Below are 22,456 nucleotides of genomic sequence, written 5' to 3'. Positions count from 1 at the left end.
AAAGAGAAAAATACCTGTAAGCTTTACAAATACTAATTCTCTTGTGATTTCACTAATCAAATACCTGTAGAATGTTAAGAATATAGAGTTATCTGTGTAATCTGCACAAAGTATTTAAGGAAAAGTCCATAAGAGGCAAAAAAACCCCAAACCCAACTTTTAAAACTCACTCTTATGGTTTCAGATGCAAAATGGCCTTCATTAATCATCTGATTTCCAGTCTCATCCAGTTTAATGATAGCCCCTGAATTGGCCTGCACTTCTGCTTCGAAGGCTTGGTGCTTCTGCAGCTTCCCCTGCAAGTAAAACATCAAAGAACGTGACTGAGATTTGGTGCACAGCCCTCCTCCACGTTTCCCAGCATCAAGATTTTTAGTGTATTTATGCACACTCAGTACCAATAAACAAACAACTGAAATCATAGCTGCATCGTACGTTTCACAGGTGGATTCAAACATCCCAATTTTAGTTATTTCATTACTGTGCTTGCTATTGTACACTGGAGTGTTCAAACATCTGAGAACCCACCAGCTTGTTCAAGTTTATTTTCTGCAAATATCATTTTTTTGTGAAAAGAGTAAGAGCTAATGTTTATTTACAGAGCCCAAGCGTCCAACAAATTCTAGGATTAAGTAAAGCTGGGTTTACACTACATGACAGTAAGTAACTTTTTCTATGCTGATTTATCATCTAATCCATTATTGGAAATATTTCAGTTATATCAGCAAAGAATGGGGCTTTTGAAGAACACTTTGCAAGGCCACAGGTGTTTGCATCTGTCTTTCTTCACCACTCCCAGATCAAGTTACATTTATGCATTTGTTCTGTCTATCCCAGTTGACCTGTCATGCCCTAAAATTAATAGTACAGGAAACAAAAATGGTAGTAGGACTTGCCTGTAAATTGCTTGGGTCTTTGTAATTTTCATCAGATGCTATCTGCAGTTTCTCTTGGATCCATTTTTCAAGCTCATCTGCATCACGCTGGAAAAACTGGAATCGATAGGAATCTTCAAGTTTTTGGCGCCTTAGAGAAGATAGTTCCTTGAACCTGTGGTAACGGTCCAATACTTGTTGACGCCTTTCTTGGATATCTTCTGCTGTTTCCAACACTTTTACCCCACTCGGATCCATTTTCTGAAAGCCAAAAAAACCCCAATTTGTTGGTATTATAAAACCATGTTAGGGTAGGAAGAGATCCATTAAAAAAAGCCTGCTTTTCTGAACTCACACATGGTTTACTTACAGTCTTACTCCTTGTGTGCAGGTATGTACATAAAATATAACTACTATAAATAAACAAAAGCACACTTCTAGCAGAAAACAACAGGAAAGGAATATTTACAAAGACATTTAACATCTACTTGGTGTGGAAAAAGTATGGCTGCGGTCATATAAAGGCCATCTCACCTCGAACTGCAGCATGCAAGTGTCCAATCCAAACATTAAAAATGTGTTTCTGTGCACATAAATATATACAGATATAAAATGTTTCTTGTACAACAAAATCTGGAAATATTTTATTTAAAATACTCAGTAAACGAAAGTAAGAATATTACTGCTCTCTAAACAACAGCTGAGTGGTCCACACATATCTCTATATATTATACATACATATACACCGCCCTGTGTGTGTGACATCTCCTCTGTTCTCTGATAACTAAAAAAATAAATCACAAAGCCATCGTGCCGTTCCCCATACGACCTTTGACAAGCCAGCAGGGCGCTCACAGCACTTCACAAATCCAAGTCCACCTGCATTTCCTATCTCTAGTGATCTTACTCTGACCATTCCGACTGAAAATCCATTGCTTTATATATGAAAACCTGCTACTGTTATCACAGACCGCAAAGAACTGACTACTGTTCTGCTTTATCTCCTTTCTATTAAAATTGGGATAACCTTTTAATTTTCAGCTCCTAAACTTTCACAAGGCAGTTCGATTTTCACTAAGACATCTGTGCATCAGAACTGAACTGCGAACGAATTTAAGAAGCAGTATCATTACTGTCATCAGAGTTGGGATCTCTACCCACTTATTTGACAGTTCACTCTGCATATCAAGAAGCTGTTGCAGCAAACACTCTGTGCTTGAACAATTATGCAATTAATGCCTTGATGTACAAATGTTTACACGTATAGCTCATTTCATGCCTTTATTATAAATCCTGTAAGCATCAAGCTAAAAGTACTTCCTGACAATCCTACCAAAGACAGGGAAGAAACCCAGTCTACAACTGCATCCTAAAAACCACAGGCAATCTCTTAAAACACGCCATTAAATATTAAATTGTTATTCAGTCATTAGCTAGCCACATGCTTTAATTAGACACGTATCTCGCATAATTGTACGAAAGACTGCGCAGGCTGGAAAGTGATCTGTATGGCCGTGTTTTCTGCTTGGTTTCCAAGCACTTGCGAAGGGATCATCTGATGGAAAGGAACATACGGGGGCGAATTCACACATTCCCGAGCTCTCTTCCAACAGTCCCACCCTGCAGGAGGACAGCCATTTCAGCAGCAGTTGTTCCTCCCGTGAACTCTGAGCCCCAACTGCATTGCGGCACTTCAAAGAGGGAAAGAAAATTCACCTTGGCTTTCTCTTCCAGGCCCGGGAGTTTCATTCATTATCCTCAAAAGAAGGCAAGGAAAAAAAAAAAAACAACAAAACAAAACAACCAGTCTGTGCAGGCTGTATTATATATAAACGAAGGCCAGGTTTCATCTGGCAGCGGTACCAAAGGCTCCCCTTGCTCAGTGTGTCTGATTATCCAAGGATCCAAACCCCGAACACAACTTGAGTTCAACTACGGATCTCTTTCCCTGAGAAAGCAGCTGTTTTTTCACAGCCTTTTCCCTCCAGCAGAGCAAGTCATTGCTGAAAACTTCCTTCCCTGTGCTGTTACACGGTGTTTGAATTCCAGCCACACTTCTTTCAAACTGAGCTGTGCTCAGGAACAACAAAGTGGCAGTTAGTCCAGATGTACCCGTGACTGCAGCCAGTCTCTCTGCTTATTCTGGTGATGGAGAAGTTTAAATCCTACTTAGTCTTTGGAACACTGTACAGTCTTTTGCTGTCACCTTATATTTCAGTATTAAAAATAATCTCCACAGCCCAAGTGATTTTAAATTATTAAATTATTTAACTATGCAAATAATTAAATTATTTAAATTACCATTTAAATTATTTTTACATTTAAAAAAATTTAAATAACAGACCTCCTGTAATTTAGCCCAGTAGCTGGTTTGCCTCTCACCACACAAGTCTTGCAATCTGGCCCATCTTTTTGCTGGAACTCGTTAAAAGAAAGGCTCCTTTTATAACTGCAGTAAGTCGAGCCAGTCAATTGGAAGAGAAGTGCTTTGGTCCAGCAATAATAGACTGTTCTTTCCTGCCCGGACCGGCCGACGTCAGCAAAGCCTGTGCTCTGCCAGAGCACGATCAGCAGTCACTGGGGAGCTCAGAGCTCAAAAGTCACCGGTGCTGCACAACAGCATGGCCCACCTCCGACCAGTTCACCTCCAACCAGTCCACACTCCCACTGCAGCACCCTCTCCAACACCAAGCACTTCTCCAAGACATCTCTGAACCTTCTCGGTTCAACCCCCTCACTTGAGGCACTCAGGATACACCCCTCGCCAGAGAACCACCAGCAAATTATGTTTTTAACATGAAAAACAGTTTATACTGGGATGCACGCGAATGCCCGGCCCAGCCCCAGATAACCGTGCGCAGAGACAACGTTCCCGCGTCGCTGCTGCCTCCTGCGCCCGCTGATAAGGCCAGGCAGAGCGAACCTTCCAGGCGGTGCTACGCCTAACTATAAATAAATAAATAAATAAATAAATAGATAGATAGATAAATAAATAAATAAATGCTTCTTCACACTTGCGGTGTAAAAATATCACCATTGTGGTGGTATTTAAAAAAAAAGACAACCACACAAAAAACAAACAAAAAAACCCAACCAAAACACCAAGAAAAGTAAATAAATTTAAGATAAAAAACCTAACCAACCAACAAAACACCAAAACAAACTTATCGCTCTCATCCTTCAATCTAAAAGGATCAGCCTTCCCCAGACAATCCAAATCATACCACGGGGAGGCTGAGATTTGCATGGGAACACAGGAATATACAACTGCAGATATTGACAGACACCGCAGTGCAACAACGGTGATGTCAGCAACATCGTTCCAGTTCGGGAAACAGCGGTAGCGAGGTGGGTTAAACGGGAATTACAGTGGTGCCATCGGGGCAGACACACATAGAGCTGTCAGCGTTTCCTTTACCAAAACATGTTTGCAGGGATTTAAACACTCAAACACAAAACACACAGAGCGCTGTACAGCAGATTTCAGCGTGTTTTTAAAAACAATTGCATGGAGCTTAAAGAATTCAACTCCTCTGCCTGAAAAGCAACCAGATATCAGCATCTAGATCACTCTCTTAGGATGTAGTGAAATAAGGACCTTCTCTTAAGACAAGTCCTGATGTGTGTTACACATATCCAGCACCTGTGAGCCTATAACAGCCTGTGATACGAGCACGTTCCCCATCAAAACGCTCCCTGCTTCCCAAGGATGCACACATGAGCAGCTTGATGTGTTTTTTTTTGTGTTCATCAGTATAATGCATCCTAAGTCTTGTCAAAAGAGCATTTATACTGATATTGGCTACTACCTCCTGGCTCCCTCTCAGGGGACAGGAATGCATTGCTGATCTGTCTTCTTTAAGCAAAAAAAAAAAAAAAAAAGAATTCTAATATTGGATGTGAAAATAACCTTCAAAAGGAAAGGACAGAGGAAAAAAAACAACGTACACTTTTCCAACTTCCATTTCTTCCATCCACAGCTTCGTCAAAATGCCAGGAAAGAAGTAAGCCACTATGTGTGTCTCCAACACAAAACCACCACAACTGCCTAGTTTAGTACCAAGTTAGCACGTACCAGTACTACAGGTAAATAAAAAATCCTTCTGAAAAGTACATGCAGCACTGGCTCCTGCTCTTGTAGAGGGAACTGCACGAGCATATTGTGTGACAAAGCAGTAACTGAAAGATGTCACGTCGTAGACCTTATACTAGGGATTTAAAACACTAGTGAGACACAATTAATGCTCAGCCATTTGGTTTGTTAGGAATTCAAACCTGGAAAATAAAGAAATTTTAAGGGTGGCCTACATGCAGCACAACCCCCACGTCCAAACGCTCCTGGTTACTGTTAAGGAAGGTCACCGACAGCCTCAAAGCTCCACGAATTCCAAGCCAGAAAAATAAGTCAAGTGCTGCAGTATGAAACCCCAAGGTGTGTTGAAGTCACTGCTTAATGCTGTAGTCTCATAAAGACAAACCGCAGCGCAGGTAAAATTAAAATCACCCCAAAATTTAAGTATTACCAGGACCGAAGAAATCACAGCATTATAAGCAAAAAAAAAGTAAATTGTTGGAACTAAAGCAGGCTGAAAAGCTAGTGATTTAGGCTGGTCAGAGGGTTTGTGCACAGCTTTAACCATGCACTTTTGAAAAACAGACAACAATTAAAGACCTGCTCACTTTCAGGCATTCAGTCTTAACATTTTAATTCCACTATTCAAGTAAGAGCAGCTGAATTGCCTATCTGAATTTGGTGCCTTCATGTTCACGGGTTTTTCTGGCTTTGTTCTGATTTTAACATCACCACAGACTTTTGATAAAACCATGCAGCGCTGGCAAGGACTGCGCTCTGCCGAGACTCCTGAGAAAGCAAATTACCTTGACTGCATTGCAGAAAGGCAGAGTTTACAGGTAACGTGATGCTACATAATTACTCCAGCATTTTCCATTCCCATTGGTTGTTTTCTCGCAGCAATTTTAATTCTAGTATAAACATTTACACTATTATCATTTCCAAACAAAATCTAGTTGCTTGTGTCACCCAGCCAAAGTTTGATCCGCACATCCCATTTATTTCACCATCACCCAACAGAAAACACCACAGAGGTATAAACAGTGACCCCACAATACAAGGATTATAAATTTGTGCAAGCGGCTGGAACAGGAACCAAAGTCCACTTCAAACGCATTGTTCCACAACAATCTTATCGCAGTTGGCTTTTAGACACTGTAAGTAAAAAGATACTGCTCAAGTACTTTTTAAAACAAAAATATTTTAGAAAATTAATCCACATCAAAACCCAATCACACCGAACTAGAACAACTACAAAACGCTCACACACCATGCATCACAGACAGAAATCAGGCAATTCAAGTATTAAAGGAAAGGGCAGATGAGACTCAGCACTGAAGGACAGAGAAAGCACCTGCTATATAGAACAGACTCTCAAATGATGGGTTTTTGTTACAAATAGGTCATTGCAATCAAGGCAAGCAAGCGTGGTGATGACATTTCATGCATTATGTAAAAATACCTGGACTTTGACTTTACGAAACGATGACAACATGATGGAGGAATGCAGAGTCTAAAAGGGAGGGGGAAATCAAGATAACATTCAACTAATGACTCCCATAAGGACATGGCTTAATTCTTTTTTTTTCTAAATACATATTCCAACACAGTATACATTTCATACTTTCCTTCTGGTTCCTTGCCACAAACAACAATTTGGCATTATTGTTACGCAAGCTATTGCAAGCAACAGACCTCCCCATGCAAAAAAAGGTTACAAATATCAACAGGAAACCTTAAATAATTTGGTATGTATTAACCTTTCCAGTTAGTTTAAAAAAAAACAACTACCATAACCTGAAGGTCAAAAGAGAAAGTCAAGAAAGTTATCTGGACTTGGCAAATGGCGCTTCTTGTTACAGCGTAATCAAGTGGGGTGGCTGAAATTAAAGACACAAACTCAATAAGGAGGTTTTGAACATAAATATCTACAAAGATTTCAACTTTCAATCACCACAGTGAAAAACCAGACAAGTAGCAGCTGTGACAGAAGGTATTTTTTTGAGATGACTAATTACGCAGCTGTTAAGTGTATCTAACCCACTGAATTTTTAACTGAAGGTTTCCTTGCCTCCCTACCCCTACATTTTCCCCACGAACACATGACAATCCCTGAAGCAGCTCATGGACAGCTGCGGTTGTGTGCCGTGGTGCCCACTGAAGCCAGCGCATACCTCTCGTGGCATTGGCATAGCTTAACGTGCAGCAGCAAGCAGGCAGCTTGCCACTCTGAGCAGGCAGCTTGCCACTCCGTTTGATCCACGGGCAGCCATGGGAGCACAATGCCGGGCTGCGCTTGGCAATCTCCATCAGCAGCATCTGCAGTCTGCTCCACCCCATTTTTTCCGCTGCCTACACCCCAGGGACAAATGGAAAAAACAAACTCCCACACTACACTAACATACAGCAAAAAAAAAAAAAAAAAGGAGGAATTTGTATTATTTCCTCCAATACAGGGGAAGCAATTAGTTACCCCCCAAAAAGCAACATATTTATGACTAAAACAATTACAACTCCATAAATACACTACGTAGACAAAAATAAGGCAGCAAAGATACTAAGTTATTTGCATTGGATTACTAGGGATTGTTATAAACATAATAGTTGAGAAATCGGGATTTCACACCGAGAGGCACCACCCTGTCTCGAGATTTAAGGCTTCTGCTACCTTTCTGCCATGCAGGAGAAAAACACATAAAATACACTTCAGAGACCATCTTTGACATTCAACGTTTTTGTCACTGTTGCTGCCTTTTTTTTGTTATTAAAAAACCGAACCACAAATATGCTTGCTAACTTCATCAACTATGGATCTCTCAGAAGCCTAACACCCCAATCTGATTTTAATATAAAATTCCTATTTCAATCTGACCAGTACAGAGGTTTGGTTTTGGCTGTTGGTTTGGGTTTTTTCCAACAGAAATCAAAATAAATTACTTCCTGTGAACAATGTAACCTGCTATCTTGGTTCAAGTATTTTCCACAGCTTCACAATTCCATTACTACAGTTACAGATGCTGCACACAATGCAGCAGAAAGCATCCCATTTTCAATCTTTTGTTCATTATTCTCTCTGCACAACTTATAAGTGAGGACAAATGAAGATTTCATGGAAGAACTCGTTGCTAGCTGCATTTAAATGCATAAAAATCACACAGTGGGATTTAATATTTGTTTTGAACAAATCTGAATCCCTGACCAAGGCCTTTCACTGAATACAGTCATCAGAATCTTCTGGCACTTTGCTGAAAACAAAATGCCAAAAGAAAACGGATTTTTTTTTTTTTTTTTCCAGAAAGATACAGAACCATTTCAGGCTGAGTTGTTTTTTTGGGGGTTGGTTTGGGTTTTTTTTTTTCCCCCCTCCTCGTGTTCATTCGCCATCTCCAGACAACTGCTCTTCAGAATCTATTTAAATATGTATGAAAGACTGCTCAATAGTCACGTACATTTTAGACTGGAACTCGCAGCTGTTTTATGACACAGTAGCTACTAAAAATCCTAAATCATCAACACGGACTTGCTGAAAAAACGTCGTGATAATTGCTTATGTTTTTCTTTAAATACCAGGGCAAACGATTACCTTATTGGTACATATTTATGATCGAGCAATATAGATTTAGATTTATATCACTGTAACCGGCCAAGGTGTTGGAAAGGAATTGAGGAAAAATCTGACTGCCATTACTGTCAGCAAGATTACTGTCATTTGATTTTTGTTAAATTTAAAAACAAACGCTCATCAGCTGAGGAACAAATCCTGATTCTTTCATGAAGGAAACCGTAGTGCTTGACCTATATACCGAAATGACACATCTACGAAAGGAACGCAGGTTGGGAGGATTTCTTTTAAACGTCTTCCTGCTAGGCTGGACAACTCCGCCGTGCGAGCTATTTATGTGCCCGTCGCTTCACCCAGCTCCCGGAGGAGGGTTCTCCAGCCACCGCCGAGCACCCACCCCCCCCATCGCTCCCTACCCTCCCCTCACACCGCTCTTTCCTGCGTCTCCCGACCCCGGGCAGGGCTGGGCTGCTGCGGGCAGCCATTGCTGTGCAGTGAACCCCCCGCCGGGGCACCGCACAGCGCCTGGTTCTCCGCCTCCCCCGCGCCGAGATCCCCCTCGGGAGGGAGCGCTGGGTTTTACCGCAGACCTCCCGGGCAGGGGCGGGCGGTGCCCTCTCGCTCTGCCCGCAGGGACGGAGATTCGCTGTCGCCGTTACTGACCCGCCTGTTTATCCCCTCCCCAGGGCGCTGAATGAAATTCCTGCCGCGGCTCCAGGCTGCCCAGGGCGGATCCCGCCGCTCCTCGCCCGCCTGCCCTTTATCCGCGCTGCGCCTCCGCCCTCCCCTCCCCTCCCCCGAGGCCGCGGAGGGACCCCGGGCGCCGCCGCGGCCCGGCTCTGCGGCTGCCCGCCGTAAAAAAACCCCACGGCAGCACCGCGGCCGCCGGGGACGGCCCCGGAGACAGGGCCGGCCTCGCCGGTGCTGAGGGGCGCGCGCACCCGCACACCTGTCTCCGCAGCGGCGGAAGGCGGAGCGGAGTCGGGGCGCGGGGAGGACTCTGTCTACCCGAGCGGGGCCGGCTGAAGGCGAGCGCGGCGCCCCCCGCCCGCCCGCCCCCTCACCGGGTCGGTGCGCAGATCCCCGCCGCCGGCTCCGCGCCCACCGCCACGGACAGCGCGCGCCGCCTGCGCCCGCCTTTTTATAGGGCGGCCCGGAGATGACGTCAGCACCGCAGAACGGGCTGCCGGCTGGCGGAAAGAGCCGAAGAGCTTCGGAAAGATTCGGGACCCGGGGGCGGGGGAGGAAGGGCCCCACCCACCCGTGCGCAGCGGGGGAACTGCGGGAGCGGAGCGTACGGGAAGGGCCGGAGAGAGCCGAGGGGCTCCGGAAAGGGCCGAGCGGTTCCGGAAAAGGCCGAGCGGTTCCGGGAAGGGCCGAGCGGCGGGACAGGGTGCCGTGCACCCCCTCAGCGGTGGCGGAGCCTTGGGCCTTTGGCCATCGCCTCACCGCCCCAGGGAGCGGCCTCAGAGACGGGAACAATGCAGGATTACGCTGGGAATCAGTGAAAATGTCCGTGCCGCATGGCGGCAGCGGGTTTTGTGCCCCCTTCTCCTCAGCCAGGGTCCGTTCGGGCTGTGCTGCGGCCGCCGGGCGCGCAGGGTGGGTGACAGGTTTCACAATTTGAATCACCAGGCCAGGCCGAAAGCGGCAGCCTTGTTCGTTTTACGTTATTAAAAATAGGCGGTTTTGAAGCCCCGTGCAGCGTCACTGTCACAGAGAAGCCCGAGCGTCGAAAGGCTGCAAACGCTCGTCAGGAGAAATCTATTTCTGAAAAGCCGATGCATAAATTCAAAGGAAAATGAGCCTTTTGTATAAACTAGATGTTTAAAATAGACATGACAAGAAGTTTGACTCGAATTTTTTTTTTTGGTAAGGCAGCAAGAACTTTGAGATTAAAGTGGTGAGTGGGTTTGATTGATTTTTGAGTTAATAACACTCTCTTTTATTAAAAGTACTTAAATGGAAGAAGCACACTTGCAGTGACATTGTATTGCAACCCATGGGGCTGCCTGGAACTATTGTCTCCCAGGAAGAGCATGACTCACAGCAATTTTAATGCATCTCGTCCTGAATGCACAGTGATTTCACATCTGAGATGCTCTCCATTGTCAGAGTTGATACAAATATGTGTATGAAAATACCACGAATATGTGCATAAGACCTTAATTGCACCTTCGTAACACCAAATGGCTAGCACTCAAAACTGCCAAACTGACAGAAAACAGAATAGCATCATACAAGTCAACGATCTGTTCAAGCAGCAGATGCAATCTTCAGCTACATCTAAAACTAAATATTGACAACTTAGATTCCTTTGAAGTTCAATTAGAAATTCTTATTAATGTTTTTGAAAGAGTATAGACGTATCTGGATGTCCTGACTGAGGCAGAAAAGGATACTATATTTGTTATTTATAAAAATACATATTATATATTCTTATATTCCCACCACCACCCCATAATGTTAGAAAACCCTAGTACCCGTCAGCAAAAAAGCAGCAAACTATTGTATCTTACATATAGATCACTAAATCACTCCCTGGGTTTTGGCACAGGCAATTGTTTCTAACAGACAGTACCAACTACCATCTTGGCAAAGCGAGTCTCCTGCAACACAACCGTAGATACGCAAGATGTAATTAAAACATCTCCACTCAGTCTAAGAAAACCCCAACGTTTTCAAGTGTACTAATGAAAGTCGTACATTGCTTCAGTGTCATCTGGTAAAAGGATAATGGAAGGAGACTTCCGGCATCCCAAAACAATCACCAGTAGCACCAGTCTAAGAATTCCAGAGTCAGTTTTCAAAATGTATATACCAAATATTAATTTATTTCCAGTCAATTTTAAAGTCAAGGCTAAAGGTTTTAAAGGCCTGAATTATCAAGTACATTTTACAATGTTTTCTCAGAAGTCTGAAGAGCTGTATAAAAACCAAATTCAGATTCTCATATGGTCTCGACTCTGATTTCTACTGCTTCAAATTGTGGTGCCTTTAGGAATAACAAAAACCAATCTGGTAAAAATAATAATTTTAACTTGCAACAGTATATTCCAACAATAACACACTACCTTCTAGAACTCAGAAGCAAATTTCCTCATCTTAGAGACCAGCAAATAGTTCAAGGACAGAGCACCATTAATCGGACAAATCTCTATCGCTCTGATCTCCCACGCTATCCATCTCCTGTATTCACCAAGGATCTTGACCATCCTTCTTCAACAGAAAAAAACAAACTGCCTCAGCTTCAGATTAAAGAGGAAAAAAATAATAAATCAAACTTTAATATTCATTTAAACAGATTTTTAGAATGAACTATTCTCAGAATAATCCACCATTGGTACAAAAGTATTACAGTACTTGATATGTAAAATACCGTAACATTGGTAAAAAGGAAATCTATTTACATAAAAAGAGCCCTTATAAAATGCACCTTAGGTAACCCAAGCATCCCATCCCCCCCTCAAATGATGGCAGAACATCAGCAAAAGTGCTAGAATGAATGCACCATTTTGCCCCCTTTTTAATAAAAATAACATTTATTATTAGCTTCCATTCATCTGATGGATAATGGACTCGGATCAGGATCTCTTTCCCCTTGCAGTTACTCATATCCATCCAAACCTTTTAAAACAGTGACTCCACCTCTCCTAAACGGAGAGGACTGCCTCTTGGAGCAAAGGACATTGATCAGAGGTAAGTGCCAGCACCACTGGGCCAAATGCCTTTACCAATCTCACTGCAGTTTTAAGATGTTGTTGAGACAAACAGGATGCGAGTCCATCAGCATAATTAAAACTGAATTATAAAAGGCAGATGTAATAAATACAAAAATAAAGCTCAAGCAGTAAATTTCTGAGACTGATCGCTCTGTTAAGGCTTCATAAAGCTGTGAGGTATTTTCACTTCCACGAACAGAACAGCACTGTGCAAATTTTCAATCCAAGAGGCTTTAATCTGTGAAGCCCAGATGTCATCGAGATACTATCTTCAAAATATCTTCGCATGTTTAAACATATGATACCAAAGTCTACAATTTTCTGTAATTTATTATACAAAAGCATATAAAAATCCAAAGCAAAGAATACCTTCCAATTATTTGCAACAAATTAAACACAAGTTTGTTCTGCCCAACATAAGTCTTGATGAAATAAACACCATAAACGGAATATTATCTCCTCATGCTTCTATATACAAAATATATTTAATTTTGCCTTCAAATGTAAACAGGAAGCCAGGTCCGAAAGCACTGACATCCAGGGGGAAAGAAATATAAACTGATTTATGATCTCCAGAAGGAAGACTGCAGAGCGCCCTTTGGTAATGGAATTTCCTTCTGCTGTAGACATTTCTGGTGGAGAGAGAAACACAAAGAAAAAGAAATGTGTATCTTAACTTGCCATCTCCTCTCAGGAACGTTGATGGCTCTTACTGCACCCATTCAAAGCGTTGCTAACAAAATTAATTTTGAAATGAAAGTACAAACTCTGAAGCTATCATATTTTAACATCATAATCTAAGCCAACATTCACAAAACAATTTAAATAACCAAGTATTTTAAAGTTTTGCAAGCTTTCTTAAAAAAAAAGATGCAGAATACGATGCTAAACAAGTGCTACAGAAAGCGGTTCAAATTGTCCACTTCCTCGTGTATCTGATCAGGACAATGGATAAAAATAAGCAAACCACTGATAAAAAATAAGCAAACCACTGATAAAAAATAGCTGTTACAGAAATGACTCAGCAGAATCCTCCTCAACCTGTGCATCTCCTCTCACTGAACTTCACTTATAAGCAAAATACATTTTCACTCAGAAAAATCAGGCGTGAGGTAAGAACGAATCGAGATGTTTGACATCACAACTACCGTTCAGCTCATTCAGAAACTGAAAAATTACAAAAGACAGGCTGCATCGTAGTGATGGGTCTGGACTACCAGCTATGCTGCAAGAAGCACCAGCCTCACTATCGAAACAATGCATATATCAAATGAAGGAGAAAAAAAACACAACCAAAACACTTGAAAACAGAAAAAAAAAAATGCTTTACCTCCAAGAATTGCTTGAAACGCATTAAAGAGCCCATCTGTCCAGAGCTGGTAATTGCTTCAATTCTGCAGAAATAGCAGAAACAGCAGATAGTGTCTCAAAATCTACTTAGAAAGTTGGGTTTGATTTACAAGGGGTGTGGGGGTCAATAGCAGATTGGAAAAGATGGACGAGTCATTCGGAGCAAATACTCACAAAGTAAAACACAAGGATTATTTCACAGTCCCAACCACAGAATCGTACCTTGGGATATAGTCTTCTCGGATAAACAACATCATTTTCCAGAACTGAACCTGATACTGTTTCATGAGAGCATTGCCACACACCTAAAGAACAGATTCCAGAACGGGGTTTCAGACTCTTGTGACAACTTCAACGAACCTGTTTAATATCAACCACTTAGTGTTTGTCCAGACATTTAAAGAACTACACCTTCACCTGCAATAAAACACAGCAAATCCTCAAAATGCCATTACTGCTAGCACAATGACCTTTTTGTCTCGTTGACTGTGTGGTGGCCACTGATACAAATTTTATGTTATTCTTCCTCCCACTCCAGTCTCTCTCCAAAAATAACACTTTTCCCCAATACCATTTGCTAAGGGTGTACTGTGGTCATTTCTCCACCTTGACTACTGCAGTGTGGATTCATCAGCTTTCTTCATACAGGCAGTTTACAGGACAAACGTTCCTCAGACTGCACCACTACCAGCACAATCCCCATGGTGTATTTCACATTGTACTTTAATTTCTTCTACTTTTGAAGTTCTTCAGAAGCACTTGATAAGCACAGAAGCTGCTCGTGTTCAAGAGTGTTTGTCTCTCCTGATTTCAGCTTTAACTTTGGCTCTTATTTAGCACAGCCCTATGTCCTCGGATATAGGATTAATATAGATCAGGCTCTGTCCTTTTCAGCCTGAAAAGCCCATCCTGTTTTATGAAGTAATTCAGCTGGAAAGGCCACAGGACCTCATTGCATTGTATGAACTGATGCCAAGTGCTTGGCAGAGCTTATACTTGTAGGACCACGCAACTATCTTTCAAATACCAGGAACCTTAAATGGAACCAAATACAACAATAGAAGTTGCATGTATAAAAACTTCTGGGTTTAAGTCATTCAGCTCCAAAGGTATATTTGCAAGAACATGGAAATACTCACATTCCTTTCTGAAGGAATAAGGACAAGTTAAAGAAACCTCCTGTTAAAAATCACAGTGAACCTCACCTCAGCAATCCCTTTAGAAGCTAAAATATCACCAATTTAGATCCCTTTAGCTACCAGCAATCCACCTCGCTTACCTCCAGAAAATCAAAGAGAAGTGTAGCTGTCACATCTGCCAGAGGCTCCATATTCAACATCTGCGCAAGCCAGCGCCATCCGTGGTTCAGCCCGTGAGGATGTGTCTATAAACCAACAGAAAAGCCACCCACCACTTCTTTCACAACTTGCAAAATGCTAGTATCAAAGTGGGCAGCTTTCTGATTTACTTTCTTCTTCATAAAGTTATTTTACAACAGTCTAACATAAAACTTGATCGTTGTGAAAATATAAAGCAAGGAAGTACAGGTCTACGCTACAAATTACTTTGCATTGCTTTGTTGCTTACACTTATGACATCTCTTTCAAATATATTATGAGCTGGTTGAAGTTCAGCACACCTTAACTACAAATCAAATTTACAACACACTTAATAGACTCCAGGGGTAGCAACGAGATTCTACTTATAGTGCCACACACGCATACCCCTTGTTTGTTTCCGTAAGGCCACCGGAGCTGAATGATGGCAGCATAAAGACGAATCAATCCTGACATCCGTTTAAGAAAATGATCTTGCTCTTCCACTTTAGAATCCTTAACTTGATATCCAAGCATCCTAAGTATGAGGAGACATTCCAGTATTAGTACAGCAGAACACATTCACTCGAGTCTCTGCAGTTCTCAGCTTACTTTAAATCAACTGTACGGAGAACAGGGATATGCCAAAACCATACAAGAATTATTGCAAAGGCTGATCATTACCCTCTGGATCATATGTTCCACTATTTTATAATCACATAGAATATTTAGGATCTGTACTGGATATTTCAGCTTGAATCAAGCTATGGCTACCAACTATTCTTTGAGAAGGACAAGGAAGAAGCAGCAAAAGAGCATTTCCTAAGCTGAAGGATGCAGCATCTTCCAAGGAAACAGCATCAGGGGAACTGCACACTTTGTGAATGAATCTCCAGAGTCTATGCCAGTGTGTCACAGTGCCTACGTCACCAGAGATGGGGAAAACTGGAGTTCACTCAGAAGAATACGGTCTTCACCCTCGCAGGGATCATGCTGAAGAAGTCCAGTAATAAACTTACCTCTGATACTCTTCCATAGAAGTCCCCTCTTTCAACGCAGGGTAAAATGGCACGGAATAAGGGCACTTTTTGTGCAGATGAGCTAAAAAGAGGTCTCCAACTCGAGGATGTATTTCCCAGATTCCAGAGGCGACCACACCAATTGGGAAAGCTGCATCACGGTGAGAAGCTACTTCTTCTTCTCCCTGACTCTGGAACAGGGGAAGGAAAGTCAGTCCCCACCCCTTCAAGCCATTTCTTAGACAAAAAAAATTTCTCTTTTTTTTGTGTCATTGCCGCTACTAGAGGATCCTAATGTTTTCATGGCTATGTAGCCAACCACAGGAAAGCTGATAAAGTCCTAAGTCCTCAGCTCCCACAGAGGATGACAATAAACTTTGGCTCAGGGCAGAAAAAAAGGGTTAACAAATACAGGCAAAAAGTGCAAGGCTGCACATCCCCAATTTAGCAAATAAAGACTAGAGAAAAACACTGACAACTTCAAAAAGCAACTTAAACGATGATGTTACATTTCTTGGGGGGTGTTAACTACACAGCAGGGACAGAAGTTTGCCTCTTGAGCCTTAGCTTTCTTTTTTCCTCCCTCAATTCTGCCAAGATGTAAAGTTTTGAGCACATACAGTTTTGTCATAGGTCATAAATTGACTATCGACCTGTTCTCCACTAACACTGTACCTAAGTAGTTTAGAGTACGTAACATGTAAGCCTGAAATTCAAGATAGTTCTTCCTATCTTAATTTTCTCTCTTAAGAGAGAAGTCATTTTCTTTAATTTATTCTTTTCTTTAATTAATTCTTAATTTTCTCTCTTTCTATTTTCTTAAGAGAGAAAATAAGGGAGGAAAGAGAAACTAAGTTCTTTCACTTTTTCTTAATTCAAAAAGCACTTTCTCCAATCAATATGAACATTAATACACGCAAGCTAAACACCTAGTAATTTTATTCTCAGTAGCTGAAGACAGAGGACAGTGTCCAAAAGAACCTCCTAAAGCACGAGCTACCTTTGCCACCCCAATAAAGAGAATTATTTCCTCACCACAAATTTCTCCGCAAGTTTGTAATAAACAAAATCAAGACCCTGTGGATGCTGAGTCACTGATACAGTTCGCCCTCCAGTTTGAACAGACTTTCCAGAGAGCAGGTTATTGATCTTGTCAAATATCTCTCTCAGCTGAGAGCCTGCAAATATATAAGGAACATATGGAGACAGAAGATTAGGAAACAGCAGACAAGTCTTAACAAGACTACATCAACTTCACAAAAACTAGACCTACATCCTGAAAGGCAAGCATCTCGAACTGCTGCATCTGATTAAAGGAACTTAATCATGATGAAGCAAGATGCCTCCGAGGGAAGCAACAGACCTCAAAACATAAGCAAACACTGTGCAAAGACTTGGACTGTATGCATACAGCTTTCTGCTGCAGGGATAATTATAGAAACACTGGATATGCTATGTCCTACTAAAATCTTTACAGCAAAAGTCATTACAGTTGGATTGGGTTCTTGGCGTTCTCCTGACCTGCTATTCTAGAGATCTGACTCACAGGGATGGTAGCTGCTTTCTGCAAGTCTGTTTTTATCTTCTTAACCTGCAGAACAAACAAACAACTTTTAGAATCTTTGCAGACAAGTAAACTACTATGACAGTTTGAAGGAGCAGACTGTTAACAGAGGCTGCCAAGTTAGAATGTTTTTAATTACTCTTTTTTTTTAAATGAAAGCTGTCCTATTTCCTCTAGAAATGATGATAATCACTCTTCAGCAGTATTAAATCATTTGCTCATACCTCATTGTTGTCTTTGCATTTGCTAATTCCACTGAAAGAAGCAACACACTGCTCAGCAGCATCTTGAAGCTGCTGGTACCACTGCATGGTACTTTCTTCTGCCTTAACTTGAAGTCCTGATAGTAAAGCAAACCAGCAGAAGATTAAGAAAGACCCAAAACTCCAGAAAATCTTAAGAAACTTTTTTTTTTTTTAAATTGCAAGAAACTAACAGCTGCATGAGTGCTTTTTTCCCAGAATTTAGTTTAGAAAGTTATGTTCATAAATGAACTACAAGTTTGCAAGCTATACAGGAGTCCTCCTTCTTCAGCTTATGGATGTAGGATATCTGGGCTGAACTTACTCTCCAGAAGGAAGTCATTTCAGTGGTCTGTCCTTGGATGTTTTTCCATATCATGCGTGACCTGTCTACACTCGCAAGAAGGCACAACGTTATTCTCTAATATTCCAATATATGGCATACTGTCTAGGAAGAGCAGGTTTTGCTCCAGTTAATCCAGTCAATTTATGCTGCATCCATTTAATCTCAAAAGTTTGCTGCCAGCAGTCCTACACCCATTTTGTTAGTTGTGCTAAAAGTAAAGGCTACAGGAAGGCATGTCATCACAACGATCAGATTCAGCTTAACGGTAAAAGAGTGTGTAAGGAGGGGGAAAAGCAAACAAATAAAAGCAGCAAAAAAGCCTAACCAACCTTCCTTCTGCTGTTTTCCACCTGACTGCTGGGCAGGGGCTGGACTCTGAGCCTTCATCTGCTCTTTTTTCAGTAACTCCTTCTGCTTCTGTCTCTCTTCCTCTTCATCTCTCCTCTTCTTTTCTTCCACAGCCGCAGCGATTTCTTGCTGCATGCTGGATATCAACCCTCGCATCTCCTGCAGCGCTCGTTCGGTATTAGCCACGTCTGCTTGAGTAGGGAAGCCTCTCTGCCAAGAAACAGAGGAGGTAACATAGCATCAATTTTTTGTTCCGCTATCTGTAGACCAACTGCAAGAGCAAGGAACCTTCAAAGCATCAGCCTTCAGATAATCTGGGAGCCAACTACACGGTTTATCCTCCTTGGTGAAAATATCTTTTTCTCCTTTATTTGTACCTACATTGGTCATTTAGTCCGTGACTAGATCTCACATCATCTTGGACAAGAAAAACTAACACCACACTTTTAACAAGTATAAGGGAATCCCCTAGACAGCTTCCTCTGCAGAAAGCCAGCTGTGAAAAGCTGGACCAGAGAATTAGCCTTATTAGAGTGTTTTATTTTTCAAGGTTTGTATCCCACCTTTACACAGAGAAAAAAATTTTCAAGGAAACTTAGTTACTGCAAAAAGGCTTAAAAGTATAGAAGAATCATAATGTGTTCAAGCGTTTAACAATTTATGAACCACTCTGCTTCCATGGTTGTCTCAAAAAGGAACTTTACAGCATTGAGAGTTTACAGAATTTTAACATTAAATCTTTCTCCTGTAGAAATCCTCATGCATTTTTATACGTCATTTTCAAGAGAGCAGCTGAAGTGCCGTAGAAAAGAACACTTAATTGGACGAATATCTAAAAACATTTCTGTGACACCTTATTTAACAGCCTCGTAACAAGCTACTTCTGAGAACAACTACAGGAAGCCTTCTGAAGGAATGGCAATCCAAGTTAAGGACAACTCTGCTGAGCCTCTACCTCACTTGTGGTGCGGATGAGTCCCGACACCAGCCCGCAGATCTGGTTGCCGCGATTACTGTACGCGGAAAGGTCGACTCTTGGCAAGTCTTTGTGTCTGTAGTTGGGATCGATCTGCTGGTTAAGCTGCAGGACCTCCTCCTGGATGGAATAAAGGCGACGCAATCTTTCCTGGCCCTCTTCCTTACGCAAACGCTCCAGCTCTTCCTGACGCTGCCTCTGCTGCTCTGCCTCGCGCAGTTTTAGGTTCAATATCTGGGGAGACAAAGACACAGGAGATGCAAAACACTTAAATAACTCCAGCTTTACAGGTGCTTCCTGCTCTGATGACTCTAGCTTTACAGATCCTTCCTGCTCCTACAACAGATGTACCTTTGCTGCATTTCCACAACAATGCAGCAGGTGTCAAAGACAGCACCAGAAAATACATTCTCACTCAAGGGCCGTCATGTAAATACGAATAAGTCAACTGGTCTTTCCAGTTCCCACTGAGCAGCCACGATCTTTTACGAAAGAGCTCTTACAAGTCTCAGACCTTAGCTCTGTGTCGGTGTTCTTCCTTCAACTTCTCTTGCTGTCCCTGGGCCTCCTTGGAGCTACAATACACATTAAGACAGAAAAACTGTATTCAAGACATGCACAAAATATGAAGAAACACACAGCAAGTTACTTTTAAACTAAGCCAAACTAAAGGAACTTTAACTGTCACAAATATAGTCTTTTTCTAACCACTGAAACCTCAACAGTAGCCAGAGATCTACTCTGAAGGACAAACAGTAACAGGGTAATTAATGTAAGAAAAGCAGCAGGTGAGATTCTCAGGCACAAATTACTAGCACCGTATTGTCAGGCACAAGAATTAATCCTCATTTTGATTAAATGCTATAATATTTAAGGATATCAAAAATCAGAGCTAAGCTCACCTCTTCTCCATTATATCTTGCAAGTCTTGGAATTCCTGATGCTGCTTTAGCTCCTTCAGTTCATCAAAGCGTTTCAGTTGTTCACTTGCCAGGTCATACACTGCCCTCACCATCTGCTCTTGCTGCTCCTGCCGTCGCCTCAGCCCCTCCTGCAGATTGCAGAGGTGCCAGAAGTACCACAATGTAGTAACCACCAGAATTTGGACAGAAGAAAACACAAATTGAACTGCCCAAAGTGGGCCAGCATGGCATACTTGAGGTTATCCTAAACTTTAAGGTTTAAGATAACTTACTGCCTTGCTACATTCACCAGAGCATTGTTATATCTGATTATGTAGCTCTCCTGTGATTCACATAAACCTTCAATTTTTTTGTTTTGGTTTCTTTTGCGTTTTTTTACCTTTCCTTTCAACCTGTGCACCTCTTCATACATCCGAATGCAGCCTTCAACTTCTGTAACTTTCGATGGCATAACTGCTGGAAGGACTTCTTGATCCGTTTCCAGCAGACTGAGATCATCATTTCCCTGCGTGGTCAGCACATAAGCAAAATCCGTGACTGAATTCATGGAGAAAACCAAGTAAATCAAGTCTCTTAAACTACTCATTATTTGTAGAGAAACAAACAAAGGAGTCAACCAACACACAACTTTTTAGAGCAGCTGCACACCCCAGTAGTGTAGCCTCACCGTTTTGAGTATCTTCTGGCACATACACTGCTCCTTGCCCAGGTTCCCATTCTTTGTCTTGTAAAATAACACATCTAAGTCGTTCAAAGGCGCCCGAGAACCCAAGGGAGCTACTCACAGACTGTTACAACAGGTCTGACCCTCCTCTGTACCCTTATCCCTCTCTACGGATGAATCCCACGCTACTAATCTATATAACTATACAGCTCCAACTAAATTTTCCTTAGTTATGATGAAAGCAGGAGTTTGCTTTGGCTACTATGAAACATTACCCTATGAAAATGTTGTTAGCACCAATTTTATCAGCACCTGTTTATCCTGCAAACAGTTGAAACCAAGCACGTTTTTCCCCACAAATTAACCAATCTTTACCAGACAATTTATGGCAGGAAGTTAGTAGGTTTTTTCTCACAGCAGCTCACATATGGATTAGAATCATAAAGCTACCTTTGTTTCACTTGGTCCTGTAGTTGAAGAAGGTGAAGAGCCCTGGCAACTAGCAGATTTCTCCAGAGATGACTGGTTTGTGAGGGGAGGGGATTCTTTAGGTGTTGAACTTCTGGAGGGTGCAACTTCTGGGGCTGATTGCCCAATCAGTCTGTCTAGAACCCAGCCAGCGTAAGGGGACAGCGCAAGAGGAGACATGCATCCCTCCAAGATGTCCTAAAAAGAAAACATTTTCTATGAATGCAAAACATATCAAGAGAGCAATGAAATGAAGACACCTGTCCCTGGCCACAAAGATGATTCGAGGGCTGGAGCACCTCTGCTATGGAGACAGGCTGAGAGTTGGGGCTGTTCAGCCTGGAGAAAAGAAGGCTCTGGGGTGATCTTATTGCAGCTTTCCAGTACCTAAAGGGCTACAAGAAAGATGGAGAGGGCTTTGGACAAGGGCGTGTAGTGACAGGACAAGGGGCAATGGCTTCAAACTGACAGAGGGGAGATTTACACTGGATATAAGGAAGAAATTCTTCACTCTGAGGGTGGTGAGACACTGGAACAGGTTGCCCAGAGAAGCTGTGGCTGCCCCATCCCTGGCAGTGTTCAAGGCCAGGTTGGATGGGGCTTTGAGCAACCTGGTGTAGTGGAGGGTGTCCCTGCCCATGGCAGGGGGCTGGAACTGGGTGATCCTTGAGGTCCCTTCCAACCCGAACCATTCTACGGTTCTAAGATTCCAATCCCTCGCGCCCGTTAGCGAGGCAAGCAGTCACGTCCCACCGCCGGGCCCGCGCTCCGAGGGACGAGTCACGGACCCCTCCCCCGCCCCTTCTCCCCAGCCGCCCCCGGGAGCGAGCCCTCACCTCATCCCGGAGCCAGCGCCGGCAGTAGCTCAGCCGGCCCTTGCTGGAGGCGCGCAGAGCCGCCAGCGTCTCCCAGCGGAGCTGCCGCGGCTCCATGGTTACTCGCGCCGCCTCGCGCGCCGACGCGCTGACCCCGCCCTTCTGCTTCCGGGGCGCCGCCAGCCGCTTCCTGC

General features: G+C 42.7%; 2 protein-coding genes across 19 annotated transcripts in view; both read right to left on the bottom strand.

Annotated features, from left to right (window-relative positions):
* SPTAN1 (spectrin alpha, non-erythrocytic 1) overlaps positions 1-9,609 on the bottom strand; it is a 51,554-nt gene extending 41,945 nt beyond the window's left edge. For 11 of the 18 annotated variants that reach the window (XM_086625297.1, XM_086625300.1, XM_086625307.1 and 8 more), the window contains exons 1-2: positions 897-1,136; positions 171-296 (exon numbers count right to left, since the gene is read on the bottom strand). In XM_086625297.1, coding sequence (XP_086481423.1) covers positions 171-296; positions 897-1,133 — 363 coding nt within the window. In that variant the 5' untranslated portion in view covers positions 1,134-1,136. Of the gene's footprint in view, positions 1-170; positions 297-896; positions 1,137-2,591; positions 2,633-3,219; positions 3,548-6,409; positions 6,458-9,458; positions 9,479-9,573 lie in introns of those variants that run through there. The other 7 variants (XM_086625301.1, XM_009988266.2, XM_009988267.2 and 4 more) reach the window with 5 other exon arrangements.
* Positions 9,610-11,934: 2,325 nt separating this feature from the next.
* GLE1 (GLE1 RNA export mediator) lies at positions 11,935-22,379 on the bottom strand. Its single transcript, XM_086625202.1, has 16 exons — positions 22,284-22,379; positions 21,430-21,645; positions 20,695-20,820; positions 20,295-20,443; positions 19,907-19,967; positions 19,372-19,626; positions 18,398-18,626; positions 17,705-17,820; positions 17,438-17,507; positions 16,952-17,094; positions 15,917-16,107; positions 15,306-15,435; positions 14,861-14,965; positions 13,804-13,886; positions 13,562-13,625; positions 11,935-12,863 (listed from the first exon to the last, which is right to left on the bottom strand). Exons 1-16 carry the CDS (start codon positions 22,377-22,379, stop codon positions 12,795-12,797), a joined length of 2,103 nt encoding a protein of 700 aa, XP_086481328.1. The 3' UTR covers positions 11,935-12,794.
* Between the last annotated feature and the right edge of the window lie 77 nt (positions 22,380-22,456).

The sequence above is a fragment of the Tauraco erythrolophus genome, chromosome 22 (genome assembly GCF_009769465.1).
Source record: "Tauraco erythrolophus isolate bTauEry1 chromosome 22, bTauEry1.pri, whole genome shotgun sequence".
NCBI lineage: Eukaryota > Metazoa > Chordata > Aves > Musophagiformes > Musophagidae > Tauraco > Tauraco erythrolophus.
The sequence above is the reverse complement of the archived record's forward strand: the minus strand, read 5'-3'. Positions and strand labels throughout refer to the sequence as shown.